Source organism: Panulirus ornatus, chromosome 49, assembly GCF_036320965.1.
Source record: "Panulirus ornatus isolate Po-2019 chromosome 49, ASM3632096v1, whole genome shotgun sequence".
In the NCBI taxonomy this organism is placed as follows: Eukaryota; Metazoa; Arthropoda; class Malacostraca; order Decapoda; family Palinuridae; genus Panulirus; species Panulirus ornatus.
In genome coordinates, this window is record NC_092272.1 from 9291468 (window position 1) to 9315604 (window position 24137).

Here is a 24137-nt window from a genome sequence, read left to right on the forward strand (position 1 = left end):
TGGTTGGTTGCAAAAACAGCAACACATGAGTCTCCTTAGCGTCAGCATCATAGCAAGTTGTTAAGCCAGCAATACACAGGCCTCGCTAACGTCAGCGTTATTCACTGACACATTAAACTGTTTAAGTCAGCATACACATGGGTGTCACCCGTGTCAGCATCGCAGATTGGCTCACACTCTCTGCCAATCAGGAGAATAAATGACGTCCAGGCAATAGTGCTGACTACGAGCTGTGCCTTCAACTACAAGATCAGCTGACGAGGACGCTGGAGGCAGCCCTCCACACCAGTTCTTTTGAAGGCGTCTAAATAGTAATTTGCGTCGAGTGCCGAGCGTACTGAGAGGCCAGAATGTCCCATGATATTACATGTTTCCGGATATAATGCCATGCTATTTTCCCCCTATAGTTGATTGTTCGAGAATTTCTATAAGATGAAATTACTCTGGGTTCAGATAAGAATAGTGTGTTCCACGAGGAAATAATTTCTTGAAGATTTTTTCTTACTAGTTTACATACGCGTCATGACTTTTCCTTTATTTCTTGCTTGTTCGCCTTTTCCCGCGTTAGCGCGGTGGCGCCAGGAACAGACGTGAAAAAAGGTCTCATTCCCAGACATCCAGTCCCTACCTGTCATGTGTAAGGCACTGAAACCACAGCCTCCCTGTATACAGCCAGGTCCCACAGAGCTTTGTTTCCCTCGGCTGCTTCATACACCCTAGTTCAGTCCACTGACAGTCCGTCGCCCCTTGTATACCACATACACCAACTCATTCTATCCCGTTCATGTTTTATATGAAATGCATAGCTTATAACACTAAAAACAGGGCTTATTGCTCTCGCGTCTATTAATAAGCACAGGAGGTCTGTCTGCGTATGCATGCTGATGCATTCTCATCCCACCAGCACCTCGATCCCAGAAACACCAGCAATTCGAACTCTAAGAGCAAAGTCATAAGGTCGCTCAGGAGGATCTGCGAACCAGAGTTGTGGCATGTTCTTGACAGAGGTGATGTCTGACCAATCATATGGCCTCATTAGCTATTCCTTTTCGAGATTAAGCGACCACAGTCCTCCGTGGATGTGGCGGTTAGCGTTGCTGAACTCGACGATTTCACAGACCGCCTGGGGTCAAGCGTATAGGTTCGAATCCTGGTTGCGGCACTCGGTCCATAGTCAACCCAGTTTCTTATTGTTCCTTATAGAGTTGGTCGATACAGTGGGTAGCCGGCTTAGACTAAGATGCATTACACGCACACACACACACACAAACACACCTAAAAAGAATATATATATATATATATATATATATATATATATATCACTGGTAACACAAAGGAACTTGGTGTTCCAAGCACTCCGAAATTGTGGTAATACACGCATACGCTCAAGATTCCCGTGTTTCCTTTCCCTAGTGGTGTTTCCACACACACACACACACACACACACACACACACGCATATGGCGCCCTAGCTAAGTCTCTTCGTTGTATATCAACTGACCATTATATTTCTTTCTTGTATCTCCTGTGATGGTGTGATTATTACACGAAAGTGCACTTGGGAACTTATTGTGTTACATTTCCCCATGGACTCATAGGAGTATATATATATATATATATATATATATATATATATATATATATATATATATATATATAGATAGATATATAGATAGATAGATAGATAGATAGATAGATAGATTAAGATCTCTGGTGTTTGTTGAGGCTGCTGTGTGTCAAGTGAACCAAACAATCATTTCTGGTGTTGAATGACCATCTCTCCTCTCCTCGCGAAAAATATCAATCCCAACCCCATTCATTACTTGAATTGCCCACACGACCAATCACCCAACAACCAATCAACTTCCCATTTACCACCAATCAGTGCGACGCACGAGATGGGGGACTTAACCACCCGGGTCAGCCCAAAGTTCACAACTAACTCCGTCCTTGTCACGTCTTCTGGTCATGGACCTCAGTGGGAAGCTTATCATGGTGCAAACTTTCTCCACCTCTGTGACACGACCATGTAACATCGGTCTACATATATATATATATATATATATATATATATATATATATATATATATATATATATATATATATATATGTTGAAATGTTTCGGTATGTGTACGTGCGTGTGTGGACGTGTGTGTATATACATGTGTATGTGGGTGGGTTGGGCTATTCTTTCGTCTGTTTCCTTGAGCTACCTCGCTAACGCGGGAGACAGCGACAAAGTATAATAAATCAATAAAATGATATATATATATATATATATATATATATATATATATATATATATATATATATATATATATATATATATATTTCTTTCTTTTCTTTCAAACTATTCGCCATTTCCCGCATTAGCGAGGTAGCGTTAAGAACAGAGGACTGGGCCTTTGAGGGAATACCCTCACCTGGCCCTCTTCTCTGTTCCTTCTTTTGAAAAAAAAAAAAAAAAAAAAAAAAAAAAAAAACGAGAGGGGAGGATTTCCAGCCCCCCGCTCCCTCCCCTTTTAGTCGCCTTCTACGACACGCAGGGAATACATGGGAAGTATTCTTAATCCCCTATCCCCAGGGGATATATATATATTTATTCTTTTATTTTGCTTTGTCGCTGTCTCCTGCGTTTGAGAGGTCACAAATATTCAGGTTTGTACGTTGATAACATTGTCTTGTTATCTTATGAGTTTGTGGTCAGTATTCTCAATATGCTTTATCTCAGATGCAACATTCGTGACATCACTTTGTCACTATGTTACTGTGGCATACACAGATTAGCCTGGTCCTCATCCACTAACTTTCCCACCGTATGGTCTTTGACTGTCATTAACTATTACGGGTCTTATCATCCTTATTTCAAAACCCAGTTTTGAAACCAATTTATTTTGTAACTCACAGGCATCCTCAGGCACACACACACACACACACACATGCTACTGAAGGTGAATCGGCTAGGGCCCGCCTGGGGTCGGACCCACACGGGTTCCAATCGTGAGCACGGTGGTCGGTCCGTAGCCAAACCCAGGTGTTCATCCTTCCCTTCGAAGCTGGTCGATAAATGGTTCCCTGGCTTAGGATGGTGTGTGGTTATGTTAGATGTGTGTGTGTGTGTGTGTGTGTGTATGTGTGTGTGTGTGTGTGTGTGTGTGTGTGTGTGTGTGTGTGTGTGTACACAAAAGAGGAAGAAGACATGGCACACAAATATACAATGTTATAAGATGGGGCAACACGAGTGTACAACTCTCTCATCGTAACACACAGATATCAGTCACACGTGTCACACATTCTGCAATGTACAGGTGGATCAGCGTAACGCTGTTTCTCTACGGAACCTGGAGAACTCCGAGGTCACTGACATCCTGTGCGTCTCCTCTGTCATAAACAGGAGTTCCTGAGACGGATGGAGAAGGAGCAGTGCAGCGAGGTGACGTCCGCCCCGTCTCTCATCAGCGCCTCACAAGTGGGGGTGGGTAGGAGGCGGAGGAGTGTGGCTCTTGAGCCACACCTCGCTGGGCCACAACCGTCACCTCGACCCCCAGTGCCACAACCATCACCTCTACCATCAGCTGTCTTAGTGCAACATCCACTTGGGTCACAGTCTTCACGTCAACCACCTGTGGCCCTAGAGTCAGATTCAGTTAGGTCATATTCCTCACCTCAACCACCTGTGGCCTTAGAGTCACATCCACTTGGGTCATATTCCTCACCTCAACCACCTGTGGCCTTAGAGTCACATCCAGTTGTGTCATATTCCTCACCTCAACCACCTGTGGCCTTAGAGTCACATCCAGTTGTGTCATATTCCTCACCTCAACCACCTGTGGCCCTCGAGTCACATCCACTTGGGTCATATTCCTCACCTCAACCACCTGTGGCCCTCGAGTCACATCCACTTGGGTCATATTCCTCACCTCAACCACCTGTGGCCCTCGAGTCACATCCACTTGGGTCATATTCCTCACCTCAACCACCTGTGGCCCTCGAGTCACATCCACTTGGGTCATATTACTCACCTCAACCACCTGTGCCCCTTGAGTCACATCCAGTTGTGTCATATTCCTCACTTCAACCACCTGTGGCCCTCGAGTCACATCCAGCTGTGTCATATTCCTCACCTCAACCACCTGTGGCCCTCGAGTCACATCCAGCTGGGTCACAGTCCTCACTTCAACCATCTGTGGACCTGGAGCCACACCTCTTTGGGCCATACCCTTCACCGCAGCTGACGGCCACAAGAGGAGGTACATCACCGGATAATACGAAGACTGTTGCAGGGTCCTCCATCTCCTTCCTTCCCTCTGACATCCAAGTTGATTCCATACCATCCCGTCCTCCATCATCTCTCCGTCGGCGTCCCCTCCCCACATTCTCGACACCTCCCACACCCTCGTCGTCTCCTTCGACCCCCTCATCTCCACCATTACGTCCCACGACTTCCAAGCAGCCAGGAGATGTGTCTAGTCAGGGTCTCCTTGTGTCAAGTCAGACTAACGAGGCGCAAAAGTTCTCAGGAGAGAAAAGACTGGCCACTCTAGGGGTCTGGGGAGCATCGCCAGGGGTTAAGGAACAGCCTAGGCTATATGATTTCCAGGCACCACAAGGCCATCAAGATGATAGCACTATACTTCACACTGACGATAGCGCCGTGAGGCGCGGAGATTCTCGTGCTCTGGAAACTGGAACACAGGAGCCACCTCTCACTGTGTGCCGCAATGGTCGCTGTGCAAAAGGCCGACAACCTGGTCTCCTCCAGCAGCAGAAAGGCGATGGGGCAACAACATTCATTTCAAGGGCGACTAGGACGCCAGAGCGCGGGGCTCTGGAAGGCTTCTCTGGTCACGGCAATGATGATTCCAGGACGGGAAGAGACAGACCAATAGGACCCGTGAAACTCCAGATGGGACTGGATGTCTTCATTGACGTCCACCGTGGAGACTCTGGCGGTAGAGTGACGTCGGGCGTCGACGACCGTGGGGTTGGTAGAGACGGGTGGGTAAAGGCGAGGACCAGAGGCGTTCCTGTACATCACTGGCAATTAGAAGCTAGCGACAAGAAGTATCCACCAGTCAGGGATCGTAAAGAAAGAGTAGCTTCGACAAAGAGTCCTAGTGCCGTCGAGAAGAATCCTAGTGATGCTAAAGACACTATCAGTGGTTTCAGCGAACACGAGGGAAGCTTCTCAAACGCTGGGTTCAGTGAACTCGACAATTTCGGCTTTCAAGAAGAGCATGACTTCGATATCGACGACAGGTTTGGAACTCACCTGCCGTTCTACCCCGGGGGAGATGGCGGCGTAGGAGTCTTCAACCTCGACGCCGATCATGGTTTCCCCGAAGACTACGACCCCGACGAGTGCGTCAACGGCCTCTGTCCCAAGACCGCCAGACTCCCCCACAATGGTCCAGGTTTCCCCTTCGATCCCAATAAACAGTTTGAGGCCAAGTTTCCCTTCGAACAAGTCGAGGTATACAACGCCAACGACGGTTTCCGGCCGGTGCTGGAAACTTCAGTGGAGGGCACTGCTGATGGTCATTCTGGAAGTCCTCATGGGCAATTCCACAACAAAGTCTCCCTAAAGTAAGTGCACTTGGTATCATGTATTGATAGACTACTGAGTAGTAATAGATGATGAAGAGATAACTTCCCCCTATATCATCTCTCTTACTCTTTCTTCTTCTCTTCTTCCTCTCATCATCTAGAGATTCTTCGAAGAAACGGCGTTATTTCCAGCAGAGAGCTGTAGCTAGATGTCTCAACGTGAGCCTGTGTTACGAAGTAATGTTGCAATATATATATGACCGAGAGGAGTTAATTTGCTGTGGTTTAATGTGTTTCTCTCCTATCTAGGGACACATCCTGGATGTTGTCGCCGGGGTCACCCAACTCGCTAAATTGGTTCTAAATCGATACAGACGAGATACGAGTCATGAGTGACGCGTTAGCGGCTTAGTGGCCACTCGTTACCTATGTAGAGCCGCAAGTGGTCGAAACCCGTGACAGTTGCAAAATTAATGGCCTCGCCTCTGCCCTGCTGGAGACCACTAGCCATTGTTAGCTGAACTCTCCTTGACGTTTCAAGTCAGGATTCGACTCAGCTTTAAGCGTAGATCTCTAAAGCTTCGAATCCGGATCTGAAAGAATGAGAACCCAGGTCTTAGAGGCATCGAATCCAGATCTTAAAGAATGAGAACCCAGGTTTTAGAGGTATCGATCCCGGATCTTAAAGAATGAGAACCCAGGCTTTAGAGGTATCGATCCCGGATCTTTCACTCTTCAAACTTAGACTTCTGACGCTTCAAACCTAGATTTTTGACGGTTCGAACCTAGATCTTTGACGGTTCGAACCTAGATCTTTGACGGTTCGAATCTAGATTTTTGACGGTTCAAACCTAGATTTTTGACGGTTCAAACCTAGATTTTTGACGGTTCAAACCTAGATTTTTGACGGTTCGAGCCTAGATCTTTGACGGTTCGAACCTAGATCTTTGACGGTTCCAACCTAGATTTTTGACGGTTCGAACCTAGATCTTTGACTTGAATGTTACGTTTGAATCTTTTGATGTCTCACACCCGGATCTCCGAAGCTTCGCTGAGCCCTACCTTTGGCGAATAGAGAACTATTTACTTCACACAGTTTATGACGCCTCAGGACCAACCCTGACCTGAGGCTTCCGCTCACACTAAGTGTGAGAGTATCCTTGAATGGACACAAGCATCCCAACTTTAACGTGGAATTTAATTTCACTGTACTGAAGAAGGTGGCGTGACCTCGCATAATTAAAACACGGTCAACTTTTTAATTTGTCTTTAGCTACAAATTCCCTGTTTTAAATTTCACGTAACATTCAAGTTGTAAATTTGTAATTTTAAAACCAAACGAATTACATTTCTATCAACACAATCTCTATCTTACGTCTGACAAACTTTCAGAATTTACGAAAGAAAATATAACGAAAAGTATTTAAAGCAATGTAAATCATCTCACGAGTTCTGTTAACTTTTTCCGAAAAAAAATCTGAATATTTTATAATTCTTTGAGCGAAGGTTTAAGAATTAATTAACACGCACGAAGCGAAGGTCTGAAATTCCAACCATGTAACCAAAGTAATAATCCAGTCCAGGGCCCGAAACTGTGGCCAGGGCCCGAAACTGTGGCCAGGGCCCGAAACTGGCCGGGGGATTTTCTTACGAAAATCCGGAGATTACAGGAAGAGGATTTATCCCTTAGTGTTAGGTGAAAATAATTGTCAAAACACTGGTTGACAACTATGATAACTTGAATTACTTTTAGCATTTAGTGAAGATTTAGTTAAAATAATTTACTGGATGACCACAATGATAGCTCACTGAATGATGAGCAAGATAACGTAATCATAAATTGCCTTTTGATTATCAAAATAACGTAATTATAACTTGGCATTTTATTAGCAAGATAACCATTACCGGATGATTATCAACATAACTGAGAATGATTACCGAGAGGAATTAGATAGTAACCTCGTCCACCCTAGCCGTTTCCACACCTCATCTTACGCAAGGCATTTACCACCTCCTCTCTTTTCACCAAACAACTTGCCATGAATTTTCTCGCTTCGCACACATCCAAGTCCCTGACACCGTACATCCACCAACCTATTATATAACACATTCAACAGTCTTTCGGAATATTCACTCCTTATCATCCTCACATCTTATTTTGCCTATTACCACATATGCTTCTGCTTCTTTCAAAAATGAATCCATTTGTCTCCTGCTTTCCTCACGCTTTCCTTATTTTTCTTAAAGGTTACCAATATATTTTTTTTCAGCCTAACTCTCATGTGCCATCTTTCCCAGCCCCTGCGCCTTGTTCTTGACCTCTTACCTCTCCCTCTTATGCGTCTTCCAATCACCCGCACTCCCTCCGTGCAGGAAAGCCCATACAACTTCCTTTTCTCATTCATTTAACTTCCTTATTCCACCTTTCATTACCCTTTCCCATATGCCTACATCTTCCACACTCATCGCAACGCTTCCCGAAAAACTTCCCATTCCTCACCCACTCTCCTAGTGTCGCTCACTCGCAGATTTTTGTCATTCTTCATGCAACATCTCCTCGTATCTCCTCGCATCAGCTTCTTTTCTAAACTCGCCCACTTCAACAAACTTCCTCCTATCCATGTAATTTCCTCCCTTCCTAAAGCCTGTACAAAACTTACACCCTTGCCTCCAAACACACACACACACACACACACACACACACAAACACATATACATATATATAAAGCTGTCTCCCGCGTTAGCGAGGTAGCGCAAGGAAACAGTCGAAAGAATGGCCTAACCCACCCACATACACATGTATACACATGAATGCCCACACACGCACATATACATACTTATACATTTCAGCATATACATATATATATGTATATACACAGGCATGTACATATATACACGTGTACTTATTCATACATGTTACTTTCATCCATTCCGCCACCGCCCCGCCACACATGAAATGGCACTCCCTCCCCCCGCATGCGCGCGAGTTAGAGCTAGAAAAAGACAACAAAGGACACATTCGTTCACACTCACTCTCCAGCTGTCATGTGTGATATATATATATACATATATATATATATATATATATATATATATATATATATATATATATATATATATGCATAAATGCCCATATACTCACATATACATACACAGACAGGATTCAAATAAACATATATACATTTTCTTGGCATCTTCCGTTTGTTTATACCAGCCTAAGTACAAATCATCCCTCTGATTTGAGAGGTCTGGCAAATTTACCTTATATCTCGATTTCCTGCGCGATATTACCTAATCTGGAGCCCATTACGGTAATTAACGGGGAATTTGCATCTAGTGATGGGGAGGGCAGGAGGGTAGGGTATTATGACGATGGTAGATGGTGGCTGAGTCTCCAGCCATAACTCGCTCACTGGGTCCACTGATAGACCACCCCACGGGAACCTCTAACGTCAAGGACAGATCACTGATCCTTAGAGGGGATATCCTCACTTGGCTCCTCTCTCTGTTCCTTCTTTTAGAAAAGTGAAACGGGAGGGGAGGATTTTCAGCCTCACGCTCCCTCCCCTTTTAGTCGCTTTCTACGACACGTGGGAAGCTGAGAGTAAATGTGAATAAGAGCAAGGTTATTAGGTACAGTAAGGTTGAGGGACAAGTCAGTTGGGAGGTAAGTTTGAATGGAGGAAGTGAAGTGTTTTGGATATCTGGGAGTGGATTTTGGCAGCAGGAGGAACCATGGAAGCGGAAGTGAAGCATAGGGTGGGGGAGGGGGCGAAAATTCTGTGAGTGTTGAAGAATGTGTGGAAGGCGAGAACATTGTCTCGGAAAGCAAAAAGGGTATGTTTGAAGGGATTGTGGTTCCAACAATGTTATATGGTTGCGAGGCGTGAGCTATGGATAGAGTTGTGCGGAGGAGGGTGGATGTGCTGGAAATGAGATGTTTGAGGACAATATGTGGTATGAGGTGGTTTGATCGAGTAAGTAATGAAAGGGTAAGAGAGATGTGTGGTAATAAAAAGAGTGTGGTTGAGAGAGCTGAAGAGGGTGTTTTGAAATGGTTTGGTCACATAGAGAGAATGAGTGAGGAAAGATTGACCAAGAGGATATATGTGTCAGAGGTGGAGGGAACGAGAAGCGGGAGACCAAATTGGAGGTGGGAGAATGGAGTGAAAAAAATGTATATATCTAAACCTGAGCAAGGTATCCATTTCATCGACAAGTCCTTATAAGAAGATGAACAGCTGGGTTGACAGTGGGCCGGGTTCTGCAACAAAGAATCGAACGAATGCAGACTTGAATCAGGGCTGTGCGTGAATGCGTCCATCACATGTCGGCAGCGTCAACGCTTATACCACAAAAGGTCCATATAATATTTTCCAACCCCATTCAATTTTCCGACCACCTATCTACCATATCTACTGTCTACCTCTGTCTACCACCCCTTACACGGCTTTCAATTTAGTCAGCATCATAAAATGAACGTTTGGGAAATGATTCTTTAGTGGTGTGGCCTGTTGTACGTTCTCTCTATATCTGGCTACAAACCGCCACAAACTGTGTGGAAACTGTTGACCATCAACTCTTGTAAACTCTAATGAACTTAGATAAAAAAAAGAATATTGCCATCACAATTGATGGAAACTATTGTAAACTGTTAACAGCTCGGGGGAGAACTGCCTCCCCCCCCCCCCCCGGGTAAACTAGGAAAGCCTTGCCCCCCTACCAACCTAACCTAACCAGATCCATCAATCACTGGTCTCTCTCTCTCTCTCTCTCTCTCTCTCTCTCTCTCTCTCTCTCTCTCTCTCTGTTCACTGACATCCTTCTTATCAAAATATCTCTCATCTTTTCCCCTGAAGTTCATAGAAATGAGGATGTACCTCTCACACACACACACACACACACACACACATACACACACACACACACACACACACCAATACACCTACGCACACTCACACACACATACACACACAAGCACAAACACAACGCCCACCCACCCACCCACCCACACACACAAACACACACGCACACACACACACCCATCTGATCCACCCCCCTGTTCGTGCCACAGTCAGGGGATACGAACGGTGTGCCGGGGGAACCTGTCCAAGAACTACCGGGATGTGCAGTGTATGCCTGAGCCTGACGCCTTCAACCCGTGTGAGGACATCATGGGAAACCTGGGCCTCCGTGTGGCCGTGTGGGTAGTCGTGGTCACCGCTGTCTTTGGTAAGTTGGAGAGAGAGAGAGAGAGAGGAGTGTGGGGGATGGGATGTGAGAGGGGAGGAGAGAGTGAGGGAGAAGTGTGTGTAGACGAAGGTGGATGAGAGACAGAGAGAGATCCCATCCTCACACTGTGACGCTCCTCGCTGCTCCTATGTAACAGGAGAGAGAGAGAGAGAGAGAGAGAGAGAGAGAGAGAGAGAGAGAGAGAGAGAGAGAGAGAGAGAGAGAGAGAGATGATCCCCCTCCTCCTCCTCCTCCCTCAAGTTCCTCCCGTTAGCTGACCAGGTTCTTCCTCCACCTCTTCCTTGTGGTGCGTGGCCAGGTAACCTGGCTGTGATGGTGGTGTTGATGAGCACCAGGTTCAAGATGACGGTGTCCAAGTTCCTCATGTGCAACCTGGCCGGGGCTGATCTGTGCATGGGTCTGTACCTGCTCATCATCGCGGCCATGGACCTCCGCACCATCGGGGTCTACTTCAACTACGCTATCGACTGGCAGAACGGTGAGGGTCGCCTCCACCAGCTGTGGTGATGGTGGTGGTGCATGTAGGTGTGGTAGTGGTGGTGCATGCAGATGTGGTGGTGGTGCATGTAGCTGTGGTGGTGGTGGTGCATGTAGGTTTGGTGGTGGTGCATGTAGGTGTGGTAGTGGTGGTGCATGTAGCTGTGGTGGTGGTGGTGCATGTAGCTGTGGTGGTGGTGCATGTAGGTGTGGTAGTGGTGGTGCATGTAGTTGTGGTGGTGGTGGTGCATGCAGATGTGGTGGTGGTGGTGCATGCAGGTGTGGGGGTGTTGCTGCATGCAGATGTGGTGGTGATGGTCCATGTAGGTGTGGGGGTGTTGGTGCATGCAGGTGTTGTAGTAGTGCATGCAGGTGTGGTGGTGGTCACATGCAGGTGTATTAACCATATGGTGCAGGAATGGTGCAGGTGTAATAGATATATTCTTAACATTTTGTGTAGTCTTAATGAAATGTTTTAAAAGTGTATTTAAAGTGTTGTAGAATTATGGACTAATCGTGCAGATTAAGTGTAGCATAAACACATATGTACAATTGAAAACTATGATGCCAGAATACACACACACACACACATATATATAATATATATATATATATATATATATATATATATATATATATATATATATATATATATATATAAGAGAAGTAGTGAAAACTTTGCGGAAGATGAAAGCCGGCAAGGCGGCGGGATTAGATGGTATTGCAGTGGAATTTATTAAAAAAGGGGGTAACTATGTTGTTGACTGGTTGGTAAGGTTATCTAATGTATGTATGACTCATGGTGAGGTGCCTGAGGATTGGCGGAATGCTTGCATAGTGCCATTGTACAAAGGCAAAGGGGATAAAAGTGAGTGCTCAAATTACAGAGGTAAAAGTTTGTTGAGTATTCCTGGGAAATTATATGGGAGGGTATTGATTGAGAGGGTAAAGGCATGTACAGAGCATCAGATTGGGGAAGAGCAGTGTGGTTTCAGAAGTGGTAGAGGATGTGTGGATCAGGTGTCTGCTGTGAAGAATATATGTGAGAAATACTTAGAAAAAAATATATTTGTATGTAGCATTTATGGATCTGGGGAAGGTATATGATAGAGTTGATAGAGATGCTGTATGGAAGGTATTAAGTGTATATGGAGTGGGAGGCAAGTTGTTAGAAGCAGTGAAAAGTTTATATCAAGGATGTGAGGCTTGTGTACAAGTAGGAAGACAGAAAAGTGATTGGTTTCCATTGAATGTCGGTTTGCGGCAGGGGTGCGTGATGTCACCATGGTTGTTTAATTTGTCTATGGATTGGGTTGTTAGGGAGGTGAATTCAAGAGTTTTGAAGAGAGGGGCACGTATTCAGTCTGTTGTGGATGAGAGAGCTTGGGAAGTGAGTCAGTTGCTGTTCGCTGATGATACAGCGCTGGTGGCTGATTCGGGTGAGAAACTGCAGAAGCTGGTGACTGAGTTTGGTAAAGTGTGTGAAAGAAGAAAGCTGAGAGTAAATGTGAATAAGAGCAAGGTTATTAGGTACAGTGGGGTTGAGGGACAAATCAATTGGGAGGTAAGTTTGAATGGAGAAAAACTGGAGGAAGTGAAGTGTTTTGGATATCTGGGAGTGGATTTGGCAGCTGATGGAACCATGGAAGCGGAAGTGAATCACAGGGTGCGGGAGGGGGCGAAGGTTCTGGGAACGTTGAAGAATGTTTGGAAGGCGAGAACATTATCTCGGAAAGCAAAAATGAGTATGTTTGAAGGAATAGTGGTTCCAACAATGTTATATGGTTGTGAGGCGTGGGTTATAGATAGGGTTGGTCGGAGGAGGGTGGATGTGTTGGAAATGAGATGTTTAAGGGCATTATGTGGTGTGAGGTGGTTTGATCGAGTAAGTAATGAAAGGGTAAGAGAGATGTGGTAATAAAAAGTTTGGTTGAGAGAGTAGAAGAGGGTGTATTGAAATGGCTTGGTCACATGGAGAGAATGAGTGAGGAAAGATTGACAAAGAGGATATATGTGTCAGAGGTGGAGGGAACAAGGAGAAGTGGGAGACCAAATTGGAGGTGGAAGGATAGAGTGAGAAAGATTTTGAGCGATCGGGGCCTGAACATACAGGAGGGTGAATGGCGTGCAAGGAATAGAGTGAATTGGAACGATGTGGTATACAGGAGTCGACGTGCTTGTCAATGGATTAAACCAGGGCATGTGAAGCGTCTGGGGTAAACCATGGAAAGTTTTATGGGGCCTGGATGTGGAAAGGGAGCTGTGGTTTCAGTGCATTATACATGACAGATAGAGACTGAGTGTGAACGAATGTGACCTTTGTTGTCTTTTCCTAGCGCTACCTCGCGCGCGTGCGGGGGGAAGGGGGGGTGTCATATCATGTGTGGCGGGGTGGCGACGGGAATGAATAAAGGCAGCAAGTAAGAATTATGTACATGTGTATATATGTATATGTCTGTGTATGTATATATATGTATACGTTGAAATGTATAGGTATGTATATGTGCATGTGTGGACGTGTATGTATATACATGTGCATGTTGGTGGTTTGGGCCATTCTTTCGTCTGCTTACTTGCGCCACCTCGCTAACGCGGGAGACAGGGACAAAGTATAATGAAATAATATATATATATATATATATATATATATATATATATATATATATATATACATATATATATATATATATATATATATATATATATATATATATATATATACATATATATATATATATATATATATATATATATATATATTTATATATATATATATATATATATATATATATATATATATATATATATATACACACATATATAATCTTCCATCAGTGGAAGCTTTAGAGCATGGAAATATAGGAGATTTGATTCCTCAGCTGATTAAATCGGCCAGCCGTGACGAACATTAAGATCCCATTTCGTATCAGCAAAAGGGTTCGAATTAAGATTTTTCCCCCGAGTTTCGCCGATGCCATTAGGCTGGTCCCCCTCCATCGAGGGAACACGGTCCAAGATTAGGCCATCTTGGCCCTTTGGCTGTCTCTCTTATTACGCTAATTGTGCCTCATCAAGTTGTGAAATTACAGTCAGCTTAGTCAGCAGAGTAATTATGAGGATTTCTCCTTTGTTTTCTTTTTACTGTGAGAAGGATTGTTGTTTGTTAGTCCAGTCACTGTCAGCAGTGACGGTTAGATCACTGTCGACGGGATCATCGTTTGTCGAGATACGGTCAGAGTCATCACCCAGTGTGCGATCCAGGTACAGGTGGCGAGTCTTGCCTGCTGAGGGAAGGTGGGGAAGATGATTTGCTCCAATCGTAGGCAAGTCTACGGCAGGTTACATCCATGCGTAGGTACACACACACCACAAAGACCCAAGGTCCAAGTGAGGAGGTCTGTTCTATACGTTGTGTGTGTGTGATGTCATCATGGCTTCTTAATGTCTTCATGGACGAAGTAGTGAGACAGAAACTCGAGGGTCTTGGAGAGTCTCACCGTTGTGTATGTGATGTCATCATGGCTGTTTGATGTGTTCATGGACGAAGTGGTGAGGCAGAGAAACGCGAGGGTCTTGGAGAGTCTCACCATTGTGTATGTGATGTCACCGTGGCTGTTTGATGTGTTCATGGACGAAGTGGTAAGGCGAGGCAGAGAAACGCGAGGGTCTTGGAGGGTGAGAGGGTGGCTGGTTTGTGGTCTGTTGGGAGTGAGTGGGTCCTTCTTTCGGTATATTAAACCGGTATTAGCTATCACATCTAGAGATTTTGACCTTCCTCATAAGCAGATGCTGACCGTCTCTCAGCATAAGTATTGACTCTCCATCAACAGCTGTTGACTCTCGCAATTTACGTGCGCTAACCTCCTCCTCCCACAGGTGTTCCCTTCCCATGCTCACACCATCTCTATGTGCTGATATATTGTCTCCCTCTCCCAGGTCCCGGCTGCAAGGTGGCCGGGTTCCTGACGGTGTTTGCCTCTGAGCTGTCGATCCTAACGCTGACGGTGATCACGCTGGAGCGATGGTACGCCATCACCTACGCCATCCACCTCAACAAGCGTCTGCGGTTGTCTGTGGCTATGAGGGTGATGATGCTGGCCTGGCTCTACGCAGTCACCATGGCCACCCTTCCCCTTCTGGGTGTTTCCGGCTATTCTAAGACCAGGTAAGGAGCCTTCCAGCTATCCCAGGTGAAGATTTCTCTTGCTCTGTATCAGTCGAGTGTCCTGCAGCTGGTACAGGTTAAGGGTTCTTTTACTGACTCAAGCAACGAGACCATTAGGTTCAGGGTTCTTTAACTGACTCAAGCAACGAGACCATTAGGTTCAGGGTTCTTTAGCTGACTCAGGCAATGAGACCATTAGGTTCAGGGTTCTTTAACTGACTTAAGCAACAAGACCATTAGGTTCAGGGTTCTTTAACTGACTTAAGCAACGAGACCATTACGTTCAGGGTCCTTTAACTGATTAAGCAACGAGACCATTACGTTCAGGGTTCTTTAACTGACTCAAGCAACGAGACCATTAGGTTCAGGGTTCTTTAGCTAACTCAAGCAACGAGACTTAGCTGTTTTAGTCGAAGGTCCGCAGTTGTTCCAGATCAAGGTCTTTACAGCCGTCCTAAATAGTAGTAAACTTCAGCTGTTTTAGGTGAAGGGGTTTCCAGCAGTTGCAGGAGGCATGCGGGGAGTTTACTCTAAATATTCCAGCAACTAATTTTGGTGGGGATCCTGTGGCTGTGTCACATGTTGACTGAGAGGTTCTTTTGATTTCTGTGAGAGTCCATCCAAGTATTTCCATGTAGGCCTTGCGAGAAGCTTCCTGACTGCTTTAATGACACCAGCCTTTCAAGGTGTATTCTTTTTTTGTGGACTTCCATGACTCAGTTTCAGGGCACATCCTCTCTTTTCTCTAGGTATTCCAGGGGTCTTTTGCAAAGCCTTTCCATCCAAAGTGGTTTAGGTGCAGATGGTCACTCAGGTTTTCCAGGAGTTACATGGTGATCCTTCCAGATTCTTTGGGATTGGAGTCGAGGCAGACATCAAGAACAGAGATGAGATGATAAAAAGCTTTCAGTGACCATTTGATGCTGTTTAGTTTTGTAGTGATAGCATTATCCTCCGATAGATGACAGTTTAGAACCTTCCAGTCCATGATCTGGATGGTATTTTCCGGAGATTTTATAATGACCTGTTTCGTTGCAGTATATGTCTACCTATGGAGACTGTGGACGGAGCCGACCAGGCCTATCTGCTCATCTTACTCATCACGAATGGCCTCGCCTTCATCCTCATCTGTGTCTGCTACGCCAAGATGTATTGTTCCATCGCTGGAAACAACCTGGCAGCCAACACCTCCGACACCACGGTGGCTAAGCGCATGGCTCTTCTGGTCTTCACGGACTTCGCCTGCTGGGCGCCCATTGCCTTCTTTGGGCTGACGGCGGTCTCCGGTTACCCTCTGATCAGTGTAACTCACGCTAAGTTCTTGCTGGTCTTCTTCTACCCTCTCAACTCCTGCGCCAACCCCTACCTGTATGCCATCCTCACCAAACAGTACCGCCGCGACCTCTTCATCTTGCTAGCCCGCCACGGCTTCTGCACCAAGCGTGCGATGAAGTACAAGGGCGGCTACTCCACCAACACCTGGCTCAACCACCACAACGTCTGCGTCAGCGGTGGCACGGGTGGTGGCAGCGGGGGGCCTAGCCGACGAATCTCCACGCTGACGCAGATCACCACCTGTGGAGACTGGCGAAGCCGCGTCAGGGACGGTTCTGAGGAATCTCTCGGTCGCCAGTGTTCGCCCAGCCGAGCCAGAAGCATCTCAGCTGAGCTGACAGTCCCAAGTCCCATGACGATGGGTCTGGCTGACCGTCGCCTGTCAGACGTGGGCCGTCGGCTCCAGCCTGTGGCCGAGGTGAGGGACGGAAGGGCTTCCCCAAAGCCTGGCTTGCTAGCGCCAACCTCTGGTTCCCCACACCCCATCAAGAACTGCTATGCCCGCATGAGCTTCACGCCCGAACAAGAGGCGCTGCTCCTACGCTACGCGTCGGACCGACAGCCCAGCGTGACCCCTTCCAACGCCCGACGGCGAATGTCTCCATCCGAGAGAGACGAGACAGTACCCTTGTCCATCTACACGCCCACCACACCCGACACCATCACCACGCCCATTTCGCCCCAGCTCGATCACTCGGTATAGAGATCCTCAGGTCTGTCTGCCTCTCATCTCGCCCGCCGCCCTGCAATATTGTGAACTCGAACCGACTCCTGATTGAACGTGTTATACATATATATATATACATTATGTCACTGGCTAGCCCGAGAGCTGGACTATACCGTGCCAATTTGCAGCCGTGTGTTGTGTAGGTGTGTGATCAAGACTACCCAGTGTGATGAAGCAGGAACATTGGTGCTTTATATTATTCAGCCGTACTAGGAATCTACGTCACATGTGGTTGTCAGTATTTAACCCATAGCTGATGGTGTCTAGTAGGTCGTCATTCAAACTCACGAACCACTTGTATAGTAATGTCTCAGAGTCGAAGCAGTTGTGTATATGAGACTTTCTTTTTACTGTGTGTGCCAAAATGTAAAAGTTGTAGACGTCGTGTGATATAATAGTGGTCGAGGTCTCCCCCTTTTTATATATATATATATATATATATATATATATATATATATATATATATATATATATTCAGTAGCGAACGAGTTAGTTTCAAAACTGGTTACTCTCAAACGGGACTAATGTGTGCATTTGTGAGCTCAATTGTCATGACACTGAGAGATCACGGTCATACTGAGCAATACCAGTCTTGGCCAGTATTTGCCGTGCACTTCATCTAGTACTGTGCCTAGTACTATGAGTAGAGAGAGAGAGAGAGAGAGAGAGAGAGAGAGAGAGAGAGAGAGAGAGAGAGATACTGCAGTTATACTATGCTCAGTGCCATCAGGAAATAGTATACCGTAGCTGGTATTATACCTAGTACTGACAAGGAATGGTATACTGTACTAGTACTGTACCTAGTCATATCTGGAGATACTACAATGAAGTAAATGGTGATGGTATACTGCAGCTAGAACTGTACCTGGTATTATGTGGTGATGGTTTACTGCAGTTAGAACTGTACCTGGTATTATATGGTGATGGTTTACTGCAGTTAGAACTGTACCTGGTATTATATGGTGATGGTATACTGCAGTTAGAACTGTACCTAGTATTATATGGTGATGGTATACTGCAGCTAGAACTGTACCTGGTATTATATGGTGATGGTATACTGCAGCTAGAACTGTACCTTGTATTATGTGGTGATGGTTTACTGCAGTTAGAACTGTACCTAGTATAATATGGTGATGGTATACTGCAGCTAGAACTGTACCTAGTATTATCTAGTGATGGTTTACTGCAGTTAGAACTGTACCTAGTATTACCAAGGGTATGCTGTAACTAGTATTGTACATAGTAACAAACCACAATATACTACTGCTAGCACTGTGACTATCAGGTCACAGTGTACTAGAACTAGTCATTGCCTAGTACTGTCAGTGTACGGTGAACTACAGCTAGTACCTACCTAGTACTGTCAGTTTCCACTGAATTACAGCAAGTACTGAGCCTAGTACTATCAGCTTACAGTGTACTGCTGCTAGTATTGTGCCTTGCAGTGCCAAGTTACAGTGAACTGCTCCTAACACTGTACTTAGTACTGTCGGGTTACAGTGAACTGCTCCTAACACTGTACTTAGTACTGTCGGGTTACAGTGAACTGCTCCTAACACTGTACTTAGTACTGTCGGGTTACAGTGAACTGCTCCTAACACTGTGTCCAGTACTGTCAGGTTACAGTGTATTACATCCTGTACAGTGCCTAGTACCGTCATCTTACAGTGAATTAAAGCTAGCACTGTGCCTAGTACTGTACCTAGTACTGTCAACGTACAGTGACCTACAGCAGGCACTGCACCAACTCCTATAAAGATATCATACAAGAAAGACATCTTTAAGGGCCAGTGTACGATGTAGCGCCAGTGCTAACTGAGGGCTTGGTCCGTCTCCATCCTTGCTATCCTTCCCACTATCCTCTATCCCTAACCTGGCATCTGTCCATCCCTGTGGTGCACAGTGGTATGGACCCATCCTCATTCCAGCCTTCTGCTATGCAAGCGGGGCTCCATCCCGTGAGTCGCTCTCTCTCTCTCTCTCTCTCTCTCTGATAAGAGTAAAAGTGGTTATCATAACATGTTATATATATATATATATATATATATATATATATATATATATATATATATATATATATATATTCCTATGAGTCCACGAATAAAGTGCATATGAACGCGCACCTTCATTGTACATACAAACCTCTAACAGCCAGGATCGAACCAGGGACCCCTATGGTCCCATAGCCTAGCGGTAGCATTCCTGCCTGTGGCACAGGGGTCCCGGGTTCGATCCCCTCTGTTGGAGGTTTGTATGATATATATATATATATATATATATATATTATATATATATATATATATATAATATATATATATATATTATATATATATATATATATATATATATATATATATATATATATATATATATATATATATATATATATATATATATATGTTTATATATATATATATGGAAAAGATGGAGTATTCGCTCGTTCCAGCCACCTCTCCTACTTCGATTTTTCGTCCTGGATCTCTGAGTTCCCTGATCATAGCCAGACATCCGTCCCCACCTCACATCTTGCAACTTCCTTGCGCCACTAACCATACGTCTCCAGCACAGCCCAGACCCAGTCCTACCCATCTTCACCACAGCCCAAATGAGGTCTCCCCGCCTCTCCAACATCCCAGATGTACTCCCATCTACTACCATCACCCCAGAACCTGCCCCACCACCTCCAACACACACCTAGAACCAGTCCCACCCACCTCTAACACACACCCAGAACCTGCCCCACTACCTCCAACACACACCCAGAACCCGCCCCACTACCTCCAACACACACCCAGAACCAGTCCTACCTACCTCTAACACACCAGATCCCGTCCCTACCTATATCCCTAACCTCTACATCCAACCTTCACATGCCCGGCCACACCGACCCCTTCCCTACACCACAGACTACCACAAACTAGCTACCACCCACTCCCTCCGTCGTCCAATTGTTCCACAGCTACCTCCCCGTACCATTGCAACCATGTATAGTCTGTCTGTCTGACCTAAGGGTTGGTATGTACTTAGATTTTATGATTCGTATTAATGTGTTAAGACATGTGTTTGTACATATTATGTATCTTTGGGTGTATAACGTGTGTACTGCCACTGTACACTTTGTACTAATCTCCTGTACATGTACAGGGGTGCCAGATTGTACCGACTGTGTGCATGTGTGTGAACAGTCGCCTCAGTTAAGTGGTAGAATAAAGGAACGCGAAGTTCGCGTTGATGTACATTTTATTTTGCTTTTTGTGTCCCTTCTGATGGTGGGTCTTGTGTGGTGTTGATGATGTGGGTCTTGTGTAGTGATGATGATGTGGGTCTTGTGTTGTGTTGATGATGTGGGTCTTGTGTGGTGTTGATGAAGTGGGTCTTGTGTAGTGATGATGATGTGGGTCTTGTGTGGTGTTGATGATGTGGGTCTTGTGTTGTGTTGATGATGTGGGTCTTGTGTGGTGTTGATGATGTGGGCCTTGTGTGGTGTTGATGATGTGGGTCTTGTGTAGTGATGATGATGTGGGTCTTGTGTGGTGTTGATGATGTGGGTCTTGTGTGGTGTTGATGATGTGGGTCTTGTGTGGTGTTGATGATGTGGGTCTTGTGTAGTGATGATGATGTGGGTCTTGTGTGGTGTTGATGATGTGGGTCTTGTGTGGTGTTGATGATGTGGGTCTTGTGTGGTGTTGATGATGTGGGTCTTGTGTGGTGATGATGATGTGGGTCTTGTGTGGTGTTGATGATGTGGGTCTTGTGTGGTGTTGATGATGTGGGTCTTGTGTGGTGTTGATGATGTGGGTCTTGTGTGGTGATGATGATGTGGGTCTTGTGTGGTGTTGATGATGTGGGTCTTGTGTGGTGTTGATGATGTGGGTCTTGTGTGGTGTTGATGATGTGGGTCTTGTGTGGTGATGATGATGTGGGTCTTGTGTGGTGTTGATGATGTGGGTCTTGTGTGGTGTTGATGATGTGGGTCTTGTGTGGTGTTGATGATGTGGGTCTTGTGTAGTGATGATGATGTGGGTCTTGTGTGGTGATGATGATGTGGGTCTTGTGTGGTGTTGATGATGTGGGTCTTGTGTAGTGATGATGACGTGGGTCTTGTGTGGTGTTGATGATGTGGGTCTTGTGTAGTGATGATGATGTGGGTCTTGTGTGGTGTTGATGATGTGGGTCTTGTGTAGTGATGATGATGTGGGTCTTGTGTGGTGTTGATGATGTGGGTCTTGTGTGGTGCTGATGATATGGGTCTTGTGTGGTGCTGATGATATGGGTCTCCTATGTTGCTGTTGACGTGGGTTTTGTGTGGTGCTGTTGACGTGGGCCTCTCTGTCGTACCGATCAATATTCCTATATATATATAAATACATGTCTCAGAGGCTTGGTTAAGTGTCATTAGTGCTTTAAGATAATAATGTTGGCTTGCAAATGGTGCCAACACCTAACTACACTGGCTGGTGCCAACATCTAACCACACAGGCTGGTGCCAACACCTAACTACACTGGCTGGTGCCAACATCTAACTACACTGGCTGGTGCTATCACTGACTGGTGCCAACATCTAACTACACTTCCTGGTGCCAACACCTAATTACATTGGACACTATAGTTCCTTGTCGTTAGGTCCTTAAAAAGAAAATCCAAATTATCACTTAAACTCGAAGATCACATTGATATCATATACACATCCACAGCTATAAAATCTGAATAGTCTTGTGACAAACCTGGGCCACACGTGGCCACATCTGCGTGCTGGAGAAACGAATGAGGAACCTCAAACATCTATCTGGTGTGAGTAAGGCTCTTTTGATTCGTTACTCTATCCATATATATATATATATATATATATATATATATATATATATATATATATATATATATATATATATCGTGAGTGTATGCTAGATATGGATATCAAAGTCATTTTGAACCAGTGAAGACGTCCTGGAGTAGCTAATTGACCTTCAAAGATTCGATCACCGATCTCACACCCCCCTGCGTCTGGCCTCCTTATGCATAAGCTCTCGTAAATGTTGTCCTCCTACAGTAATTAACTGGGAAAAACAAGTCTGGTTGACTGAGCTGGACATGGTGGCCATGTCATGCCCTCCCTCCACACCCCCTGCAGGAAGGGGGCGGGGAACCCAAGGCGTTGTCGTGGCAGTTGTAATTAGTTGTAAGAGGTAGTTCTCAAAGGTTATAGAGGCGAGGAGTCGAGAGCTGTGCTGTGGGGGGGAAGTTATTAATGGCTTTGGCGTTTCCTTCTGAACAGCACCAGGGATATGGGTTTCCCAAGCCTCGTGTGTGTCTCTTCCTGGAGTGAAAGACACGTCAAGAATCGGAGCGAAAAAGAAAAAAGAAAAAGATGGCTGATTCTCTCTCTCTCTCTCTCTCTCTCTCTCTCTCTCTCTCTCTCTCTCTCTCTCTCTCGACCACAGCCCCCTGCCACTGTCCATTACGGCGTCTCTGTCTCTCCCTCGTATATTATGTGTCCTAACCCCAGACCATTGCAGTATGTGATCTCTCTTACTTATGTAGTGTAACACACACATGGCCAGGATGAACACCTAGGTCATGCAAGTGTGTTGGAGTGGCATCACCAACACACTGACCAGCAAATCGTCCCCAAACCCGCCCGGAACAATCGCTCTCAAAATGGAAACAAGCTGTTGACAATATCCACAATGCCCACACACACACACTCTCTTCTGTTAACAACCTTCAACAAATTATGACATGGCCAGAGATACTCCCTCTGCAGGAGGAAGTGCTACTCTCTCCTGCAGGAGGAAATGCTACTCTCTCCTGCAGGAGGAAATGCTACTCTCCCCTGCGGGAGGAAATGCTACTCTCCCCTGCGGGAGGAAGTGCTACTCTCTCCTGCAGGAGGAAATGCTACTCTCTCCTGCAGGAGGAAATGCCACTCTCTCCTGCAGGAGGAAATGCTACTCTCCCCTGCGGGAGGAAATGCTACTCTCTCCTGCAGGAGGAAATGCTACTCTCCCCTGCGGGAGGAAATGCTACTCTCTCCTGCAGGAGGAAATGCTACTCTCTCCTGCAGGAGGAAGTGCTACTCTCTCCTGCAGGAGGAAGTGCTACTCTCTCCTGCAGGAGGAAGTGCTACTCTCTCCTGCAGGAGGAAGTGCTACTCTCTCCTGCAGGAAGAAATGCTACTCTCTCCTGCAGGAGGAAGTGCTACTCTCTCCTGCAGGAGGAAATGCTACTCTCTCCTGCAGGAGGAAGTGCTACTCTCTCCTGCAGGAGGAAATGCTACTCTCTCCTGCAGGAGGAAGTGCTACTCTCCCCTGCGGGAAGAAATGCTACTCTCTCCTGCAGGAGGAAATGCTACTCTCCCCTACGGGAGGAAATGCTACTCTCCCCTGCAGGACGAAATGCTACTCTCTCCTGCCGGAGGAAATGCTTCTCTCTCATGCCACAGAAATGCAATTTATGAAATTCCTGGCGGCTTCCTCCGCCAATAACGAGACAAGACACTGCGCCACATCGTTTAAATAACGGGGACGGCTCGAGCGTTAACCATCTCCCCAATATTACCCACAGTAAATAGGCTCGACACTTAAATAAAGGATTGAAATGCTATCATTACTTTAATTCCAATTCAAGCTAAAAAGAT

At 45.6% G+C, this 24137-nt stretch overlaps 1 protein-coding gene across 1 annotated transcript in view; it reads left to right on the top strand.

Moving 5' to 3' along the window:
* Positions 1 to 19526, top strand: part of LOC139764390 (uncharacterized) — a 32136-nt gene extending 12610 nt beyond the window's left edge. Inside the window, exons 2-6 of the mRNA XM_071690951.1 lie at positions 3394 to 5585; positions 10621 to 10778; positions 11098 to 11277; positions 15213 to 15441; positions 16480 to 19526. Of these exons, the coding sequence (XP_071547052.1) occupies positions 3409 to 5585; positions 10621 to 10778; positions 11098 to 11277; positions 15213 to 15441; positions 16480 to 17479 (3744 nt within the window). The 5' untranslated portion in view covers positions 3394 to 3408 and the 3' untranslated portion in view covers positions 17480 to 19526. The remainder of the gene's footprint in view (positions 1 to 3393; positions 5586 to 10620; positions 10779 to 11097; positions 11278 to 15212; positions 15442 to 16479) is intronic.
* The last annotated feature ends 4611 nt before the right edge of the window (positions 19527 to 24137 follow it).